The sequence below is a fragment of the Erinaceus europaeus genome, chromosome 18 (assembly GCF_950295315.1).
Source record: "Erinaceus europaeus chromosome 18, mEriEur2.1, whole genome shotgun sequence".
Lineage (NCBI taxonomy): Eukaryota > Metazoa > Chordata > Mammalia > Eulipotyphla > Erinaceidae > Erinaceus > Erinaceus europaeus.
In genome coordinates, this window is record NC_080179.1 from 48,637,823 (window position 1) to 48,660,354 (window position 22,532).

General features: G+C 34.3%; 1 protein-coding gene across 3 annotated transcripts in view; it reads right to left on the reverse strand.

Moving 5' to 3' along the window:
- DPP10 (dipeptidyl peptidase like 10) overlaps nucleotides 1–22,532 on the reverse strand; it is a 737,074-nt gene that overhangs the window by 76,075 nt on the left and 638,467 nt on the right. For all 3 annotated transcript variants that reach the window (XM_060178018.1, XM_060178015.1, XM_060178016.1), the window contains 6 exons: nucleotides 21,711–21,834; nucleotides 18,768–18,806; nucleotides 14,946–15,053; nucleotides 7,062–7,153; nucleotides 6,553–6,600; nucleotides 63–184 (listed from right to left, as the gene is read on the reverse strand). In XM_060178018.1, coding sequence (XP_060034001.1) covers nucleotides 63–184; nucleotides 6,553–6,600; nucleotides 7,062–7,153; nucleotides 14,946–15,053; nucleotides 18,768–18,806; nucleotides 21,711–21,834 — 533 coding nt within the window. The remainder of the gene's footprint in view (nucleotides 1–62; nucleotides 185–6,552; nucleotides 6,601–7,061; nucleotides 7,154–14,945; nucleotides 15,054–18,767; nucleotides 18,807–21,710; nucleotides 21,835–22,532) is intronic.

Below are 22,532 nucleotides of genomic sequence, written 5' to 3' on the forward strand. Positions count from 1 at the left end.
ATAGAATAGTTATAGAAACTATTGTTAGTTCAGAAAATTTCATTAGATATATATTATCTTACCTTCACAGAGTAATAAGAAATGTTGATTCATGGGACTAAAACTTGCACCAAAATATGTACACTCTTCTTTCATGAAATTACATGAAATGCAATGCCGATTCAATAATCCTTCAGTAGAAGCACTGAAGAAAGAAAAAGGAACTGAGAAATATCTCTATTTCAGCTAGTTGAGTATGTGCCATCTCTATATGAATAGAAGCAGGAACATCATTTACTTTGTAAATTATGACTCAACATATAAATGAAAAATCAATTTCCAAAACTAATGTTAAAATATACACACTTTTGTTTGGTGTAGTAAAATTGAAGTAATATTCATCTATATGGATGCTTATAAACTGAATTCACTGCAAGCTAACCTTATATTTTTCTTGTACCACAAAAAAGGCAGGAACATCCATTCTCATCTCTGACACATACTTTAAATTAAATAAAGTAATATAAGATAGGCAAGATGATGATAATGACCTAATGATCAGAGGACCAATCAATCAAGAAGATTTAATAATTATATCTATGCACCTAATGAGGGCCTATCTAAATACATCAAACACCTACTGAAAGAACTATAAAAATACATCAACAGGAGATGTCACAAAAGACACGACAGAAATCTAAAAAATCCTGTGAAGCTTTTATGAACAACAATATGTCACAAAATACAGTAATAGAGGGAGTCTTCAATACCCCACTCTCACACTGAGGCATATCAACGAGGCACAGAAACAAAGAAACAAGAGAATTCATCAAAGAGAATGGACAGACTAGACCTCCTGGACATTTTCAGAGTTTTTCACCCCAAAAAACTGGACTACACATTCTTTTAAAATCCACACAGAACATCCTCAAGGATAGACCACACATTAGGCTGCAAAGACAGTATAAAAAAATTCAATAACATTGAAATCATCACAAGCATCTGCTCAGACCACACTGGAGTAAAGCTAACATTCAACAACAAATAGAGAATTACTAAAAGTCACAAAATTTGGAAACTCAACAATATGCTGCTTAAGAACTGCTGGTTCAAAAGGCACTCAAGCATGAAATTCAAAGCTTCCTGGAAACATGAAAATGAAGACAGAAACTATCAAAATACTTGGGACACAGCTAAAGCAGTACTGAGAGGGAAACTCAGCTATACACATTAGAGAACAAGCAAAAGCTCAAATAAACGACTTCACCACATGCCTTAAGGACTTAGAAGAAGAGGAACAAAGAAACCCTAAAGCAACCAGAAGGACTGAAATTACTAAAACTAGAGCAGAAATAAACAACATCGAAAATAAGAAAACCATTCAAAATATCAATGAAGACAAATGTTGATTTTTTTGAAAAATCAAACAATTGACAACCCCCTAGCCAAACTCACAAAAAAGGGTGGGGGGAGAAGACTCAAATCAATAGAATTGGAAATGATAGAGGAGATATCACAACAAATACAGCAGAAATCCAAAAAATCATTCGAAGCTTTTATAAACAACTATGTCATCAAGCTAGAGAATATGTAAGAAATGGAAGAATTCCTAGAAACATATTGATTCCAAAACTAAATCAAGAAGACCTACAAAACCTAAATAAACCAATAACAGACAGAAATTGAAAGTTATCAAGAATCTTCCCTACAACAAAAGTCCTAGACCAGATGGCTTTACAAACAAATTCTACAAAGCCTCAGGAAACAGTTAATACCTATACTTCTAAAGCTCTTCCAAAAGTTAGAAGAAACAGGAACACTCCTTTCCACCTTTTATTAAGCCAATATCACCCTGATACCAAAAGCAGATAGGGACACAACAAAAAAGGAAAACTACAGACCAGTATCTCTGATGAACATAGATGCCAAAATATTGAACAAGATCCTAGCCAACCAGATACAGCAGTATATAAAAAAGATTGTTCATCACGACCAAGTGGGATTATCCCAGGAATGCAGGGCTGGTTATATATATATATATATATATATATATATATATATATATATATATATATATATATATATATATATATAATCATTTAAAATATTTTTATATATTTTCTACTTTTAGAGTATTTTTAGTTATCTTTATTTATTTATTGGATAGAGACAGCCAGAAATCAAGAGGGAAGGGGGTGAAAGAGAGGGGGAAAGACAGAGAGATACCTGCAACACTGCTTCACTATTCTTAAAGCTTTCCCTTTGCAGGTGGGGAAAAGGGACTTGAATCTGAGTCCTTGTGTATTGTAACATGCGTATACAACCAGGTGTGCCACCACCTGGCCCCTTAAAAGAATTGTGCACAGAGACTAGTTTATTATTTCTAATAAGTTTCAGTTAAAATAGCAAATATTTCATAAGCCACAGTAATATCAATAATTACTACATTGGAATTTCTACACATCAGAGTTTGTTATTAATGTTATTTTTCCCATTAAACATCTGAACTGAAATTCTCAATAAAGTTATTTCCATATGATATATATGTTGAGCACACATATTTTAAAAGGTCATGAAGATAATGGGTAAAGCAGTCATCTCTAAATTTTACAAATATGGTGTTCCAGGACAATGAGAATGAATTAATTCCTAAGAGTCAATTTCATATAGAGAACTATTTATTTATTAAATGATAATACACACTAAGATTATCTAAGTTAGTAGATGGAAATGCTGGAGACAATATATTAAAAATACTTGGTCTAGTGAGTTGGGCGGTAGCAAAGCAGGTTAAGTGCACATGGCACGAAGTACAAGGACCAGTGTAGGGATCCCAGTTCTAGCCCCCAGCTCCCCACCTGCAGGGGAGTCCCTTCACAGGCAGTTAAGCAGATCTGCAAGTGTCTTTCTCTCGCCCTCTCTGTCTTCCCCTCCTCTCTCCATTTCTCTCTGTCCTATCCAACAAGGATATAAATAACAGCAACAATAATAACCACAACGATAAAACAAGGGCAACAAAAGGGAAAATAAATAAAATAAAAATAAAATTTAAAAAATCTTAAAAAAATACTTGGTTGAGGGGACTGCATAGACAGCATAATGATTATGCAAAAGACATTCATGACTGACATTTAAATGTCCCCAATTCAGTCCCCAGCACTACTATAATCCAGAGCTGAGCAGTATTCTAGTCTTTCTCTCTGTATCTCTCTCATTTAAATAAATAATTAAAATATTAAAAAAAACTCATTGGAAAAACAGTCTCAATTTAATTTTAGCGTAATACATTTTTTGGCCATACCTTGGTAAATAAATCACAACCATACTGATTCTTATTTGTATGTAATATACTTCTGGGATGGGAATGGGAACAGGGGTGTTGTATCAGATACAAGAAGCAATTAAGGCTAAATGTTAAATGTAATCATCAAAGTCATAATTCTATAAGTGAAATATTTCAAACAAGTTATAATCCAAAAATCCCCTTTACTAGTCAAGACAATTTTTAAAAATTAGGCAAACATATTAGCTAGTTTCACACTATGATAACTTACAAGGAAATTATAAGTGTTTTTTAAATTATGAAATCTAGATGTGAAGACAGGTAAATAGCATCTGCCTTTTACATGGTTTTCAATACGTAACTCAGTTTACTATTTTCAAGATATTGTGCTATCACCACAAAGAATACATAATAGCTGCAATTATTTAGCAACACAACTAGAATTATTATGTTTTAATTTATTATTGTTTATTTATTTATTATTGGCTAGAGATAGAAACAAAATGAGAGGGGATACAAAGAGAGAAAGAGAGACACCTGCAGCCCTGCTTCATCACTTAGGAAGCTTTCCCCCTGCAGGTGGGGAACAGGGGCTTGAAACCATGGCCTTGAGCACTGTAATATGTGCACTTAATCAGATGTGCCACTACCTGGCCCTGGATTATTTTTATATTTGTTACTTATCTTCTATTTGATAGGACAAGGAGATATTAAAAGGGCATGGGGGAGTTAGAAAAAGAAAGGGAATGAGAGACAATGGTAGCATCACTTCATCACTCATAAAGCTTTCTCTACTGCAGGTAGGAAGTGGAGGCTTGAACCTAGTTCCTTGCAAACAATAAAATGTGCTCAACCAACAGTGTCACTGCCAGGCCCAACATGACTAGAATTTAAAGCCATTTCTATTTCTATTTCTTTATGCATAACTTCAGATCCAGTTCTTTAGAGATTTAGATTGGCATTTCTTCATTATTTAGATTATGAAACTGCTGAAATGAATGAAAAATCTGAGGCAAAATCCTAACAGTGAGCATGTTATAATTAGTTTCTTTATTCTTCTGGAATATCTATTCCCCTTTATTAAGTCAACCAAAAATTGGATTTATGGCCTGAACCAGACGTTGATTTTTCTGCGATAAACATAACATTATTTCTACAATCCATCCACTGACATTTGATCAACTATTTAAGGGGAAATTCATTGCTACTACATTTTCTTTATAATAGTCTGCCACACTAGTATGGGTCATAGTTATATTGACTGTTCTGTCTCATTTACTACAGAAATACAAAAAGCACACAATTTAAGAAGTCATTGTGATTCCAATCACATTTTGGGCTAGTAAAATGATGATACTGAGATATTTCTATTGGCTGCATTTGGCTCTCTTATCTTTTAATACTCTTATTATATATGTGCATATTTAATGAAAGAAATAAAATTAATCCAGCATTACCACATCTTTATAGAACTAATTATTGAAACTAGTGATAATATACATTTTACGAAAGATGAGTTTGGGGTCACCTGAAAGAAAAAGTAAACTATGCTTTCATGAAGACCTTTGAGCCAAAATTAAAATTGTCTCAAAGTAAACAGTCTTGACTTAGAATTAATTGGAATGGAGAACATGGATTCCAGACTCTGAGAAGGAAAAAGAGCAAAGAATAATAAAGTAATATATTGGGAAGGATGATAAAAAAGAGGCTTGCTTTTGATACAATAAATTTATGCATAAGAGAATATCAGTGAGGAAGAGGAAGTTAGATTTCTTTGAACATGCATTTTTACTCTCAATGGAAAATCTAGGGTACTTGGTAAGAATCAGTGGTGACATTTCTTCAAACATGATGAATATCCACTGAGAATATGCCATGACAGTTTTGACACTTTAAAAATAGATTTGTGAAATGGAAATTAGAAAGTGCATGTAAAGTCTAGAATTAGTAATTTGGCAGCCAGGCAAAATAAAAGTCATTCTTGGGAGCTCCTGGTAAAGTTTTCAGAGAGATGAGACATTTTAATACTAAATAGGTGTAGTTTTAACCCCATTTCATGAATATAAGATTTCATCTGGGAAAAATACAGATGAAAACATTCTCAATCCACTGCTTAGTTTTAGTAAGCAACAAACATTCTTGGCTGAAATAATTATTTTAGAAACTATGAGGAGGGAAAAAGAGAAATGTCTACTTGATTCACTGAACTAAGTATTCATAACATGTTTATTCCATTCAGGAATAAATTATATATGCACAATATTACTGCATTAAAATTCAAAGCAAGTCTTTGATAAAGAAAAGGTCACTGTGGAAAACATGTAAATGATTGTGAAGTGGGTAGCTAAGAACAGCAAGTCTTAAAAATTATGTCTGAAAAAGTAAATTAGGAATAATGAGAGGAATGATAAAAAAGAATGATGAAATGATCTTCATTTTGGTTCTAGAACTTCACAATAAAAAAAGCCCAGAGTGAAATACTGGACTGATAATAAGTATTGTCATACAGAGCCAGATCTCCTTTGGCCACATCAAAATGAAATATATATTCTTTTTATTTTCACATCTACAGCAATAGGTTTATTTGTTTACAAGTAATAAGCAAGTATTACTGCATTAATGTGAGTTATCACACAGGCACAAAAACTCAACAACACATTCGATTAGATTAGGTTACGTTAAATTAGAGTAAAATAATACAGCACTGGGGACTAGGAGCAGCATCAGATCTGCTTCTCTCTCCCCTCCCCCTCCCCTCCCCTCCCCTCCTCCTTTCCCTCCCCTTTCCCCTCCCCTCCCCCTCCCCTCCCCTTTCCCCCTCTCCCTCCCCTCCCCCTCCCCTCCCCTCCCCTCTCCTCTCCTCTCCTGGATCAACTAGGAACACCAAGGAAGACCACCTGGGACCGAAACAGGACAGGACCAGAATGACTTCAGGAACCCACCAAATCAGCAGTGAGTGCAAACACGTGTGGCTGGTGGAGAAGCCCAAGGAGAGATCAAGTGGCTGGTAAGGGTCCAGCAGTTTATCAGCAGAGTCAGCACCTCCAGTCTTCTCTACCAAGGGGACTGCTGAAGGGAGGAGAGGACTCCCCTGAGACTCACCAAGTGCAACTCGAGTTTCCACTGCTGCTACTGCCCTCAGAATCTGGAGCAGCGGCAGGGAGGCCCTAGGATGACACCAGGGGACAGAGAACCAACCAGGAAACCAAAATATATATTCTGTTTTTACTAGACTATGTGAATGCCTATTGAGAAATCAACCTGTGTAGTGGTCTTTATACATCACTTACCTGTACAAGTGCCTCCCTCTGGAAGATAGCTCTGTGCTCAGAAAGTAACTGTCCAGGAAAGAAAACAAAGAAACAAACATCAGACACATCAGTTTTTGCCATGCTGAGTTCTCACTTGAATTTTAGGGCTGTCAAAGAACTGGTCAGAGATATTCCATTATTCAACCACAGGGTTTCAATCCATTTGGGAAGCAAAATAGTAGTTTTTTTTAATAATGTTTGTAATATCACTGTACTTTCTTATGATCTCTCTCAATTTTCTCAAAAGTGGTGTCTGTAGATATTTGCATGCACTAACACACACACACACAAACACACACACACATACACACACACTATGTGTGTCTCTTCAGCTTAAAAACACAGTGAACCATTAATGAAAAGATTGTTCTTTAAATGACTAAGTTGTTCTTATTCAGATCAAAGTGGACAAAACTTAATTCTGGCAGAAATATTATTCCTGACAACCCTGATTTCCAAAGCTAACTACAAAAATGAAAATCACTCACATTTTTTTAGTAGTTTCATCATATGCTAAGATCTTTATCACTTCCCAGTTTCCTGATGTCAGATGTCTCACAGTTATTTGCTCACTTTTACTCTGCAAGGAAACAGAAAATACTGATTTTTCTTTTTCTGTTTTGATCTGTTTTTTATTTAAAAATAATCTCTCTGGTCAACAGAAAAGCACTGTTTATGCCACCTTTTAATTCCTTAATTCTATACCAACATTCAACTTCTTCTTCTTTTTTAATCTACACACATTTAATGTCACATGTTCATTTGAAAATAGTTCCAAAGGACTATGCCTTCATTCATTTTTTTTTTTTTGTCAGAAACCAGAAAAACTCTTCCTGGTAAAATTGCCTGTACATCATAGTATATAGGAGGTCATTTTTGCATCTTATATAGACATAAGACTTTGAAGTCACTCATCTAAATTACCAACAGCTGTGCAGTTTGGACAGCTTTAAACAGCATATTTCAGAATAAATTTTATTTCATATAAATGCTAACCGTCATATACTTTCACCCTTGAAGCATGTTCATTGTTACAGGACTTGGCATTTCAACTCAAAAACTATTTTATGAGCATAATCTATTTTGCTGCTTAATAGGCACAGCTCTATGACTCATTTACTGTATGAACTATAGCATAATTCAGATCACTTGATTTTTCCCCCCAAATTTTTGTCTTTAAAATAAGTTACCTAAGAATAATATACTGATATCTTTTGATTAAAATCACTAATATATGACACATTGATCTCTAAGGCTCTGGTTGTCACAGGGGTACAATACATCATCTCTCCAAGATAAGTGTCTTCATACTTCACCCTCCAGGTAACCATCGTCATTCTACACTACAGTGCTCTGGATTCTCAACTTGTAAACCAGGGTTCGTGCATTTGTTTGACACAAATGACAAGAAGTTGCTACCACTTGGTGAGAGGATGTACATGCCTTCTGCCTAACTGGAGGGTGACATGTTGAAAAAGTTTCCTGCTCCCAGACTTGCAGATATTTATTATTAGAAGTCCTACTGCTTTTTGCCTATGCCTCTATGCATGTAAAAACATGTCTGTTTGTTACTGATAAAGAAGTTGAACAGAAACAAACAGGATGAGTTAAGTAAGACAGGAGGCAAACAAGATGAGCTTAGGCAAAAGTGCCAGCAGCAACTGCCTATATCTACCTAGCAGGGCCTTTCCACTGATCCAAGGGGACTTTCCATGAAATCTAGTAGCTTCAGCTCCTTGGAAGGGGAACTGGGCTGAGTATTTGGGGAGGGATAGACAAAATGAAAATAAATAAATAAATAAAAAGATCTAACTGTGCATGCCGCACCTGCTTTTGCTGCCCGAGCTTGCTTACATTTTGTTAAAAGGTATATGAGAAAACTTGAACTTAGACTCAAGATCATAGTGATTAGTGAGATCTGAACTCCCGGTCTTTGTGAATTAACTCCTTTCTCCTCCATCCACCTGGGCTCCAGTCTTTCTTGATTTCCAGCAGATTTCCCTAACATTACCAGGTACATAACTTTGTCTAAAAATACCATGAGGCCTCCCCAGGAAGAAAGGTTTCAGATTTTCCTTTTTTTAATAACTCCTTCCCTGAGGTGCAGTATGGAATATGTCAAAAGTTAACTTTTATCGAACCCACAGGCTAAAAAAAATGCAAAAATAGATTTATCCATAACTGATGTCTTGCTCCCTCTCTGAAGAGTCTTGGGGTTGTACATAAGATAACCAGAGTATAAACCCAATATTGTTTAGGAAATCAAAAAGGTGTACCTGTCTATTTTTGTTTCAGTATGACACTTTTTAAAAATTTTATTACAATAACCCATTAATAAAATTTCAGGTTAAGAAGCATAATGCCTTTGTCTTCTTAACTTGAAATTTTACAAAGGCCTTTGTCCCCCCACTCCCTACACACACACACACACACACACACACACACACACACACACCCTGATTGCTTTGGTGATTATTGGTCTGTTATGGTTCAACATAAAATTTTGTAGAGTCAATTTTATATTATTTTAAAGAGGTCCACAGGGATTTTTATGGGAGTTGCATTGAATTTGTATATTGCTTTTGGTAGGAATGACATTTTATGGTATTGATTCTTCCAATCCACTAGCATGATGGATCTTTTTAGTTCCTTCTGTCTTTTGCATTTCTTTTCATAGAAAATAATAGTATAGTTTCCATTATAGAAGTCTTCAGTCTCCGTTGCTAAATTTACTGCTAGCTAGCTATTTTTTCATTCTATAATAAAGGACTGTTTTCTTGAGTTGTTCCTATTCTAGCTTCTAATTGCATAGAAAAATGCCTCTGACTTCTGATTATTAACTATGTAGCTTGCTACCTTACTAATATTGCCAAATTACTTCTAAGACTTTTTTACTTGATTATCTAGGACTTCAATATATATATATTATCATGTCATCTGCAAATAGTGATAGTTTTACTACTCTTTTAATTTGGATACTTTGTATTCCTTTCTCTTGTCTAATTGCTACAGCAACAACTTCCAAGTAAATGTTGATTACTAATGGTGATCATAGACAGAATTGCTTTGTTTCTGATTCAAGAGGGAAAGCTTTTGGTTTCCCACAATTAAGTATGATACTGGTTGTTATTTTCTTGTATACAGCCATTATTACATTGATATATGTTCCCTTGGTTGCAATTAAAAAAAATAATCATAAGAGAATGATGAATCTTGGTGATTTCTCAGCATCTACAGAAATAATCATGCATTCTTAAATTAGAGTCTTAGCAACTATGTTCATCAAAGATATTGGTGTGTAGATTTTTTTTCATGTCTTGCTCATCTTTTGCTACTAGAGTGATGATACTGGTTTCATAGAAGGTCTTAGTGAATAATCCCATACCTTCAATCTTTTGGATGAGCTTGAAAGGTATAGGTAAAAATGCCTTCATATTCTCTCTATCTATCTATCTATCTATCTATCTATCTATCTATCTATCTATCTATCTCTGTCTCTCTCAACTCATTAGTAAAATTATCTGTTCCTGGACTTTGTTTTTGGCATGACTCTTGCTTACTGTTTCAATTTCTTTGATTGTAAAAATTACAATCATGTTTTAAAACAGAAGACTGAAGAAACACATTCATCCTTTTCACTTTAATGTTTTGTAATTAGTTTTAAAAGGGTAATGTTTCAGGGCCAGGTGGTGGTACACCTGGTTGAGCGCATATGTTGCAATGCACAAGGACCCATGTTTGAGTCCCCAGTCCCCACCTGCAGGGGGAAAGCTTTGCGAGTGGTGAAGAAGTGTTTCAGGTATCTCTCTGTCTTTCCTCCTCTCTATCTCCCCCTTCCCTCTCAATTTCTGGCTGTCTCTATCCAATACATAAATAATTAAAGATAATAAAAAATAAATTAAATTTTAATTTAAAGAAAAGATAATGTTTCTAAATGAAAACACAAATACTATAACATTTTATTTCATTCTCTGTAAAGAAAAGAAATTTAAATAGTAATGTTGTAGCCTAGGCTTTATTTTTTAATATAGATATTATATTATGATTGTGAAATAGAGCAAAATTTTTGCAAAAATTACTGATTTAATTTAGCGGGATATACTTAAAAAGATAAATACATTTTCAACAAATAAGGAAGTGTTCAAACCTAGCTAAACATTAATTACTGCAAATGTTGTCTTCCTTATCATCATCTGCAACATTCTCCATGTCTGCCATTTCTCACTTTTAGGGCATACATACTTCAAATGCAATCAATTCTATAGCACTTAAATGAATGAAAGAGGGGTAATAAATTACCAATGTTTATATGAACTACTGTTTAGACTGCAGACTACTCTACTATTTTTGCGTAGTAAATTTTATGTTTCACACAAAAAGCTGAATAATACTTTGCATATATGTTTGTTTATATTTAGAAATCTTTCTGTGGAAATATCTCTGGATAAATGTAAGTATTTATGTACAAGGATGTTTACCTCTGAATAACTCTGAGTACTAAAAATAGAAATAAACTTGATTAAAATTGATTAATTTAAATGTAGAATAATATACTTGCTCTTCAAAATGTTGAGCAGCTATTAAAATCACATTTAAGTATAGTGAATAACTAGTTAAAGTATGTGAAAATTTCTCACAAATATTTTTAAATGTTATAAATCTATTTTGTGATTTGATTATAAAATTTAAGGTGAAATGTCATTTTTAATGACTAGGAATTGAAAATACACATGCCTGTTTTCTATGATGTGAGAGAATATGGTGATGAGATTCTGTTTGATTTCATATAGTCCTTTATTCAGTTTAGAACAATTGTTATAGTAAATTTTTATCCATATGATAATCATATGCCTTTGTCACAAGTTAAAACAGAGAAACAGGGATGCTGAATATTTACTAAAATTTTGTGTATGGACCAGTGTGTGCCCCAAATTAGGTATAAATAACATTTACCAAACCAGTGGTCTCAGACTCATTAACAGTATTGCTAATTTGAACCACATTGCCAAAATATCCATAAATAATCATGCAGCCATGTTTATTTCTCAACAAAGTAAACCACAAATTCTGTGATTTGGAACCAGAACAGATCAAAATGTTTTCTACTTCAATGGCAGCTTTGCTATAATATTCATAAAGACAAGAAACAAAGTAAACACATCTGCTCTACAAAGTCATTCTTCACATTTCAGAAACAGTGAATTAGACTCCATGCAAGGCTTGTTTGGGAAACAGAAAGTATTTCTTCCCAAGGATTATAAGGTAAATTTTGTTAGACTCATAAATAATCTCAGTTCTTTTTTATATTTATTTATTCCCTCTTGTTGTCCTTGTTGTTTTATTGTTGTAGTTATTATTGATGTTGTTGTTGTTGGATAGGACAGAGAGAACTGGAGAGAGGAGGGGAAGAAAGGGGGAGAGAAAGTTAGACACCTGCAGACCTGCTTCACTGCCTGTAAAGCGATTCCCCTGCAGGTGGGGAGCCGGGGGCTCAAACTGGGATCCTTAAGCTGGTCCTTGTGCTTTGCGCGACCTGCGCTTAACCCGCTGCGTTACTGCCCTACTCCCCAATGATCTCATTTCTTACACACCAGTATCAGTACTCTATCCTATCCTCTATATTACCACACGTTAGAAATGCTACTTTTCTTCTTTAATGTCAAACAGATTATCTTCTTCTTGGAAGTTTATATACATACAAATGTGTATAGGTATCTCTGCACACATGTGTCATAAAATTGTCTTCCTTATGAGAATTTTAAATTTTAATTATGTACTCTTGATTTTATATATATTTTATTATTGATATAACAGTGATATTATTATGAGTACAATTCCACAACATTTCCACCACTGAAGTTCTGTGCCCTTTACTCCCTTCTAGGGGTGACCGCCACAGTTTTCCCAAGGTCATAGATATAGTTGACTAAATATATATTTAATTAATTTATTTATAAAATGGAAACAATATTTCTTTTTTTAACTTTATTTGATAGAAAAGGGAGAAACTGAGAGGGAGAGGGAGACAGAGAGGGAGGTAGAAACAGAGAGACAACTGTAGCACTGCTTCACCGCTTATGAAGCTCTTTCCCCTTGCCAGTGGGGACTGGGGGCTTGAACCTGGGTCCTTGTGCATGATAATACATATACTTATCCAGGTGCATTAACACCCAACTCCTTTTTTTTTTCAAATTCACATGATTTATTCTCTATATTCCACATGAGTAGAAATCATCCTGTATTTGTCCTTATTTTCTTAATTCACTAAGCATAATCACTGTCAGTTCCACCCATTTAGTCCAAGACCATATTAAATTCATTTTAAAAATGATGTATTTATTTTTGGATAGAGACAGACAGAAATTAAGAGAGGAGGAGGAGATAGAAAGGGGAAGAGATAGAGAGAGCCCTGCTTCACCATTCCTGAAATTTTCCCCCTGCATGATGTACCAGGGCCTTGAAGTGAGGTCCTTGTGCACTGTAATATGTGTGCTTAACAAGGTGTGTCACTGCCTGCCCCCCCATATTCATTTTTACCTGCTAAGTAGTACACCACTGAGTATATATGTTTCATGACTTTTTTTTTTAAATAAATCTTCATCAGTGATTTCTATGCCATTGATAAAAGATTTTCCTTCAATTCCAAGTATCCCTTGTAGGGTTTTATTTCCCCCAGTATTTTACACTTTTAATCAAGGACGTGAAAATGGACCAGAGAAATACGTGAACCATAAAAGCAAAGATGGCGGACCCCATGAGTACACTTGTCTTTTTTTTATTTTAACTAAGTTTCTTGAATGTAAAATATTGAGATTTTAAAATTATTCAAATTTCATAATCACAGATGAAATGCTTCAAAATGGCTTGTTTTGTGAAAAATATATTTCCATTGCCTTTATTGTAGTAATGCTTAGTCACCTAGGAGAAGTTAATTGGGTAAAACAATTTTGCAGTGAATATGTTCCTTCAGTTCATATTTTTTTTAAAAAATAAAAAAGTGATATTTTTCTATTAATTCTGTATTTCCTAATATGAATGATGATTTTATAGTTGGAGAGGGAATCACAAAATTTTTACTGATGTACAAATGCATACACAAATGATAGGACATCATATCTCCAGAGATAAGCAGTTTTGTTTAAAATGTAGTGCTATCCTATAAAAAATATTACACCTTTCTTTCATTGAAAATATATGTGATTAGGGGCCAGCTGGTGGCATTCCCGGTTAAGTGCATACACTACAGTGCACAAGGAAATTACATGTGATCCAAATAATTTGTTTGTAAAATTAAATTCATAAAATTTATTTCAATACCACAGGACAAGTGTTACACTTTGTGTTAGTAGCACAAGAATTTGAAAATTCCAGTCACTGGGATGCTCAGCAAAATCAAATACCTAATTATAAAAGTTTGACAATGCACAATTTTTTAAGGTTCTAAGAACATTAAAAGTTGCCCTTTTAAGAATACTTTGATATACTTATGTCAGATTTATAATATTTAAGTATGATTCTTGACTAGTTTATAAAACCCTCATAGAAGATTCCAGTTATTCCCACTCTTTTATAAATTGTCTTTTATTTGTAGGACTTTAATGCACATTTTCTTGATTTTGAAGGAAGCTCTATTTGTTATTGATAATGATATTCAAATTGATGCATACTCTTCTCTTAAAACACTCATACTCTCTTTGTGTGTGCTTACCGGAAGGAAAATGTGACCTTGAACAGTGAAATACTGCATGTACAAGGCCCCATTTATGTAATAAATAAATAAATAACTTTATAAGCCTAATATTTACGTGGAGTTTAGAGGAAAACTGACCTCTATTCTCTTTTTATCAGAATGTCCATAAAATTAGAACACAGAATCTGTGTCTTTGATGACACATAAAATTTTATTTTGTTCTTGTTTGTATGTTTCACATAGTATTTTTAGGTGTGGATGCACAAAATATATCCAGTTCTCAATATATGGTTAACAATTAAAGGACATCAAATATTTAAAATTTTCATAAGACCTAGGAAATATTTGTTCTAAATGGAGGAACATATATTTGTTTAATAAAACATCTTTAGATTTTTCTCAGATTCTTAAAATTTGGGCTATGTTGCATTCAATTTTTTAAATTCCATATTTCAAGACCCTCAACTCCTATCACACAGTGCCTCATTAAATTTTATTGCATTCAAACTTGTTTGTGAGAATATGTAACTTGCTAGGGATGAGATTCTTCCTCTGTAATCTTCCCCATTTACAAACTTGACCTGGAATTCATAGGTGCTGAAAGTATTTTCAAAATAGCACAAAAATTTGACCTTCATAATATGATGAAGATGAAACCAAAAACAAAGAAGTCAACACTTACTTGGATGAGGAACATAGCTATGTGGTGAAATTCTCCACGACCCCCTTGCTTAACAGGAACAGTCATAAAAAATCTGCTGCCATCTCTAGAAAATACAGGCTCCTCATTCTAAAATACAAAAATGCATAGGACAACCTTAAAAAAAAATAGCAATCAACTGTGTGCTGCCACACTAATCTGTGCATTGATTAAGCCCAGCATTTTTTGAAATGGTTTGGGAAATGGTCAAATTAATTTTAAAGTAAGTGTAGGGTTCTATCACTAACAGTAAATTTAGAGCAGTGTGTGTGTGTTTGTGTGTGTGTGTGTGTGTGTGTGTGTGTGTGTGTGTGTGTGTGTGTTCAGATGAATGGAGAAGTTTCTTAGATACTTTATATGAATAATTAACAATTAAAGACACTTTTGAACTATTTTAAAATGAACTTTTATAGCATTACATAAGATATGATTGTGCACAGCAATTTATTTTTAACGAATAATATACCTGTTTCTGTGTTTGATCAACTGTAACAGTTATCAAACTATTTTTGTTTAATCTAGAACATTGTATAACATACAATGTTTCATATGTTTTCAAAAATGTACACATGGTGAATCATTTGCTTCAAATGTTCCGTCCTCATTGTATAGCTTTCCACAAACTAACATAGATGAATACTCATTAGTGATTTTTTTAAATTCAACTCTAGTGGCTCATTAAATTAACAAAATACTTTTTTTGAATGTTAATGAAAGATATATCTTTTCTTGCCACAGAGGAATTATTAAGAAAATTGTGTTACTTCACAAAACAATGAGTTCTTGTGAGATCAGTAAGGGAAATTATACTAATAGTAAAAAGCTTTTGAGATGACCTTTAGAAACTACCTCTAAATTTGGTTTTCTCTATTCTCTTTCTGATCTCATCTTGTTGCATTCTCCTGTTAGACCACTGTGCAGGTTCCAACTCCGGAACATTTGTACTTATTTCCTTTGTCTAGTTCTTGTTCTTGTTCCTTTCCTGTATTTATACTCTGTTATCATCTTAGAGGTGACAGATACATTTATAGAAAAATATATTTACTATTGCAGGCAATTCAGAATACATCAATATCTCCTATGCAACTTTTTTTTTTCTTAAGCTTTCTATTGGATTGCTGTTTCTCAGGTATGGCTACCTTTCTAGAACCCTCTCCTACATTCAATACCATAATAATTACTTCTTCCTCAAGTGATCCTTTTTCTCTCCCCTTTTTGTAGGGAAAACAAATGGCCCAACTTCCTTCTCTTGTGCTCTTTTTACTTCTTCCCCTCCTGTGTGGGAAATAAACTGTCCTAGTCTTAAGTAATCCGAGTATAACTGAGGTTCAGGGCTCCCTCACCCTTGCATTTCCCTAGCCAACTCACTTTTCCGTAGTGGTGTCTTCACTGTTCTATCATAGCAGTGTAGTACAATATTACAATAAGCATAATGGCACTGACAAAGTCTTATTGCTGAGTAATTAGTTCTCTCACAGCTAGAATCTTGCTTTTTCATAGTAATGGACACCTTTCTTCTTCATCCCTTACCTATTAACAGTAATCTGTTATTCATAAAATTTTGTTTATTTGATGGCGTTAAATAAATGAATCATATATGTAGTCTTTGGGGACTTTATGAAGTTGCCATATATGTCATAGTTTATTCCTTTCTATTGCCGAGTGCAGGATGTCTGTACTGCAGTCTGCAAACCATTTATGCATTGAACAGCATCTTGTTGGCTTTCAGTTACTGCCTATAAGTAAATAAATGTACTTCTTTCTTGCCTTCCTAAGGGTAATATAGTAATTTGGGGAGCTGGTATTTAAAAATAGCCTCTTGTATTCACTTACTTTTACTATATTAATAATTTTAATAGTTTTGTATTAACTCAAAATTTTCTGTACCTAACATAGTTTTGTGAAGTGGCTGGAGGAGATGATTTAAGATGAAGTTTGGTAAAAAAAAAAAAAAAAACAGCCTTCATATGACAGAATAGACGTGAGATGTCTGCTTGGGAGGAAGGTTTCATAGAAACATTCTGTGCGTATGAGGACAAATGTATTAGTGTGACACAGAACTAGAGAACACAATTTTAATTACTTGTATTCCCTTTAAGGATGTTGATATTTATCTGAAGGATAAATAAAGGCAAATATTGTTTAGTTATGAAAATGGAAGTATAACAATGAGTTTGATAGTAATAGACATTTTTTTTCCAAAAAGTCACTATTTCTACTGTAGTATGGACAAAAAATTGACAGGTGCTTGAATTTAAGAAAATTTTAGAGACCTATAATAGCTAGAATTTGATCCTGGACAGTGTTTTTGCATCAGGTAAAATTTAGTTTACTTCAGATCTTTAACACTGAAATCAAAGCACATGGTGAGAGGGTTGGGCAGTGGTGCACCAGTGGAGTGCACATATTACCATGAGCAAGAACCTGGTGTGAGCCCCAGGTCCCCACCTACAAGGCGGGCACTTTATGAGTTGTGAAGCAAATCTGCTGGTGTCTCTATTTTTCTTTCTCTCTCGATCTCTCCCTCCTCTCAAATAAAATAGAAGAAAAAAATAAAAAAGGAAAAATAGGGCTTCCACGAGTTTGGATTCATAGTGCAAGCAGCAAGCCTCTTTGAAAATCCTGGAAACAAGAAAAAAATAAGTATGTGGTGAGAGGCTGTATAAGCAAATAACCATGAGTAAAAGTAACTATAAGGATTTTGAATGTAATAATTGGATAATTATGCCATGAAGTTTATGAAAATAAGACATAGGGATGAATACAGAAAGGATATTTTTGATTTGCACCTGTGAAGTTTGAAGTTATTTGTCTATATCTATGAGGAAATTCCTAGCATACATTTGGATATTTGAGAATTTAGAAATGCACTTGGAGCTACAGATTTCCAGATCTCAACATAGGGTAATTATTGGAACAATGGATGAAATTCGGGATGAGATATAAATTAAAGGATAATTTTAAAGAACAAAACAAATCAATGTCAAACCAAGCTAAACAAATATTTACATTGGAAAAATGCAGGGATGGAAGGTGTAGCAACATGGGTTCATCCAGGGCCATTCAGGGAACTTGGAAAGCATGTGCCTGGCTATGTACAAGTCAACACTGGAGCCTCCTTCAACTCCACTGGAGAAGCCATGCTGCTGTGGTGTGTCTATCTCTAGCTCATTCTCTACCTCTTGTTTCTCCTATCTGAAAAAGTCGGCCTGGAGCAAAAGATGACCAACATAAATGAGTTCTGCTACTTTGGCTTAGTCTACATGTGTTCCCTTCTGAAACAGCCAGTATAGGACAGCATTAGAAAGACATTTGATATGATATTATGATAATGTGCATTCCTGTCTCATATAAGTCACAAATCAGCCTTATAAGTTAGGACCAATACAGGGAATATCAAATTATCTAAATAATCTCAACATAGCCAGTTTATGTGTAGCTTTGGTCAATGTCCTGGGGGATTTTGAGCAATGCTGATTGTTTCTGGAATTTATTGAGTAAAATGATGTTTCTTTCATTGATTGAATAAAATGATGTTTCTTTCATCTGCATGAAAGTTTAATAACATGAATAGGTCTGAAAATAGATTTTATAAGTGACTCTGCACTTTACATCCTATATCACAAATTATGGAACAGACAGCCAATTCTATTATTGAATAATGTTTAAGATTCACTGAGTCAAGTAACAAAGATTTAAAGTCTTATTACTGAAATAACTTTGGAGGTAAATTTATCACAAGACAAATGCATGAATAATTTAAGTGTAGTGTTCCAAATGTGATATTAAAAGGCTATACTATACCTGTTTAGACAACCACGTATCTGACGTCATCTCATATTTCTGAAATAGAACAATTAATTCTGTAAGCCTCTAGAGACCAAAAGGAACATGCATTAGTTTTATTCCTGTACAATGTTATCTATCAGACAGTTTTTCTCTTTTCAATCAGTGAAATACCACAAGGGACTTCATTGTCATTTTGACTGAAACTGAATGAATCAGTAAAGAATTGGAATTAAAAGATAATTTAAACACAAAGTCTTTTCTTTGATAAATTCCCTTAGAATTCTCAGCAGTATGTCACCAGGGATAGATAATTTTCCAGCTTTGTTTGGTTACCTCATTTAAACTGTTTTGAGCCACTAGATACTGTCTCTTTCTACCTTTAGGCATCACCAATAAAAAAAAAAAATTACTAAGTTCTTCAGGAAAAAACTGACAAAATGCCAAGAGTAAACTTCAAAGATGGACATTATTTCAAGTTTTAAGTCAGTCATCAACATAGTAATCTTTTCCTTAGGAAAAGAGTTAACATATGAAATCATATACTAATTCAAAATCATCTTGCAAAAGAACAGAACCAAAATCATATCTCAAAAGACAAAATTAGACTAATTTAATCTTGTTACATGTAAATGCATTTTAGTAAAGTGGTTTACAGGATATAACTTATAAAACATCTGAAGGTTTCTGAAAAAGGGCACTCTATAACAAACATATTCAAGTAAATAAAACCAAACCACTACGCATTAGTGATTTTATCTATATGCTGTTGTACTTATTTTAAATTAATATTTATAATTTTTACTTTTTAACCCATTCCCATTTCTAGAATCATATTATTATAATTCACTACATGCTCTTAATAAAAATATTATTTTTCAATAGATTTTTCTGCACACAAGACATTAGTAAAGCATCTACCTAAATAACACATACACACACATACACATACACACACAAACACACACACATACACATACATACATACACACACACACACACACACACACACACACACACACACACACACACACACCAGGGTTATCCTCGGGGCTGGTGCCTGTATAATAAATTCTCCGATCTCAGTGGTGTTTCTTTTTTTTAATTATAGAGACAGATAAGTAGGGGTGGGGGTGGTAAGAGAAGAAGAAAGAGAAAAAGAAGAAGGAAGAGGGTTGTAGCCTGCTCCACTGCTCATGAAGCTGACCCCTGCCAGGTGGAGACCCATGGGCTCAAGCCTAGGTCATAGCATAGCAAATAGCAATTTGTGTACTATAGCAGTTACACCATTGCTTGGCCCCATTTCTCAATCTTCTTTGCACATCTCACCAATAGCAACCCTTGATTTCTTTTTTGTTTCATTACCCCACTTCCTTAGATCCCTGCCCCACTAGGGCAAGAGAGAGGCAGGAACATGGTTCAACCTGCCAATGCCCATGTTCAGCAGGGAAGCAATTACAGAAGCCACAACTCCCACCTTCTACACCCATAATGACCTGGGTCCATGCTCCCAGAGGGATAAAGAATAGGAAAGCTATCAAGGGAGGGGATGGGATATGGAGTTCTGGTTATGGAACTCCATATCCCATCTGTGTGGAGTTGTACCCCTCTTGTCTGCTGGTTTTTGTCAGTGTTTCCTTTTTATAAATAAAAATTAAAAAAAAGAGAGAAACAAGCCAAAAATTTTTTCACATTTAAAAATATTTATTGATTGGCTAGACAGATAAAATGAGAGGGAAGGGGGACATAGAGAGACACCTGCAGCACTGATTCATCACTTGTGAACCTTCTCCCCTACCCCTCGAAGGTGGGGACTGGGCACTTGAACACAGACCCTTATGAATTATAACAACTACAATGAACCCAGTGCATCATCACCTGGCCCCGTATCCTCGATTTCTATAAAGCATAGGAACAAAATAAATATCAATCAATAGTGATTTGTGAGATTATACATTAATAAGAAATCTAAACAAACCAGTCTTAAAAACACATGGCCCAAAAAGTTGTAGGGGGCCAGGTGGTGGTGAACATGCTGTCAAGCTCAGAGACACAGATTTACGGCTCTAGCTTCACAATAGGTGAAGCAATGTGCTCTTATTCTATTTATCTCTCTTTCCCCCTCTCAATTTCTCAATTTTATCCTATAAGTAAATAAGTAAACCTTATTAAAATAACTTTAAAATTAACACTGAACTGTATATATTCAACTTACTTAAAACTGAAAAATTGAATTAAAACCAATATTTAGGGGTCTGAGTGGTGGCACACCGGGTTGAGTGCACATGTTACAATGCACAAGGACCCAGGTTCAAGTCCCCAGTTCCCACCTACAGAGGGGAAGCCTCTTGAATGGTAAAGCAGTGTTTCTGGTATCTCACTGTCTCTCTATCTCCCCCATCCCTCTTGAGTTCTGGTTGCCTCTATCCAATAAATAAACATATTAAAAATACTATTTGAATAAAAATTAGTGTGCTATGAATCAGATTTTATGTAGTGAAAAAGTTCATGTGTTAAGGCTTAGTTCATTCTTTTTCTTGCTCTCTTTATTTCTCACTTCAAAGTTTGGATGCCTTATATATTGAAGTATGTGTTCCTAGTAGAATGACTTTGCCTAGTTCTGTAGTTAAATATTAAAGTCTTTGTGAAAAAGATTCCCTGATTTCTCACCTTTTTTAAAGCTTTATTTTTTTCATATTATTTTTTATCTTTCTTTGTTATTGGAGAAAAACAGAGAGAAATTGAGGGGTAGTTGAGAGACAGAGAGACACCTACAACCCTGCTTCACCACTCGTGCAGCTTCCCATTTTCAAGTGGGGACCAAGGGCTGAAACCTGGGTCCTTGTACACTGTAATGTGTGTGCTTAACCAGGTGCACCACTGCCTGCCCCCGCTAATTTCTCTTTGAAAGTCAACACAAACTGACATTTTAAGCATGAGAGAAAAGTCAGTTATACTTACTCTACTGCAAGCACCCGTAGTGGTCTCACAGACTGTGAGGACTGAGATGTTCTGAGGTCGATTTAGCCATCTGACCACCGTCTTAGTATTGCTTACCCATTTAACCATAGTGATATAGTATTCTCTAGTGTGGAAATAAAATTAAAGTAGATGTTTTAGAGTTACAGAACCTATATAATAATGAGTAACATACACTTGTTATTGTACATATAATAAAATAAAAGAGATACTATAAAGAATCCTTATTATGCTAATTCTCATTTATGCATATTTAGGCATTTCTGCTTTCTCAAATGTTAACATGAATATGTATAAGCATACACACATATACATATACATATACCTACAAATATATAGTTATTTGCAAAATTTAAAAGTGAATAAATCCCGGAAACGAAACTACTGGAAAAATATTAAGATGTTAGATATCTGTGACTAATTTGTCACTTTGTATTAAAAAGCACTAGCATGTCCAAAGTAAGTCTACATTTTACATGGTGTGTTGATTTTTATTTAAAATAAAAGTAAAAACATATTGGCTTACTAATTATTTATTATGATTGGGGTCAGGTGGTGGTGTACTTGGCTGAGCATACACATAATGCACAAGGTACTACTTTCAAGCCCCTTGTCCCCACCTACAGAGAGGAAGATTCACGAGTGGTGAGGCAGCGTTGCATGAATCTCTCTGTCTCTCTCCTTCTCTTTTCCCATTTCCACTCTCAATTTCTCTCTGCCCTATTAAATAAATAAAAATAAAAAGCTGTAAAAATCTATGATTAGTTACTATACCTGATTTTTATTTCAACTTATTTCTGGGGC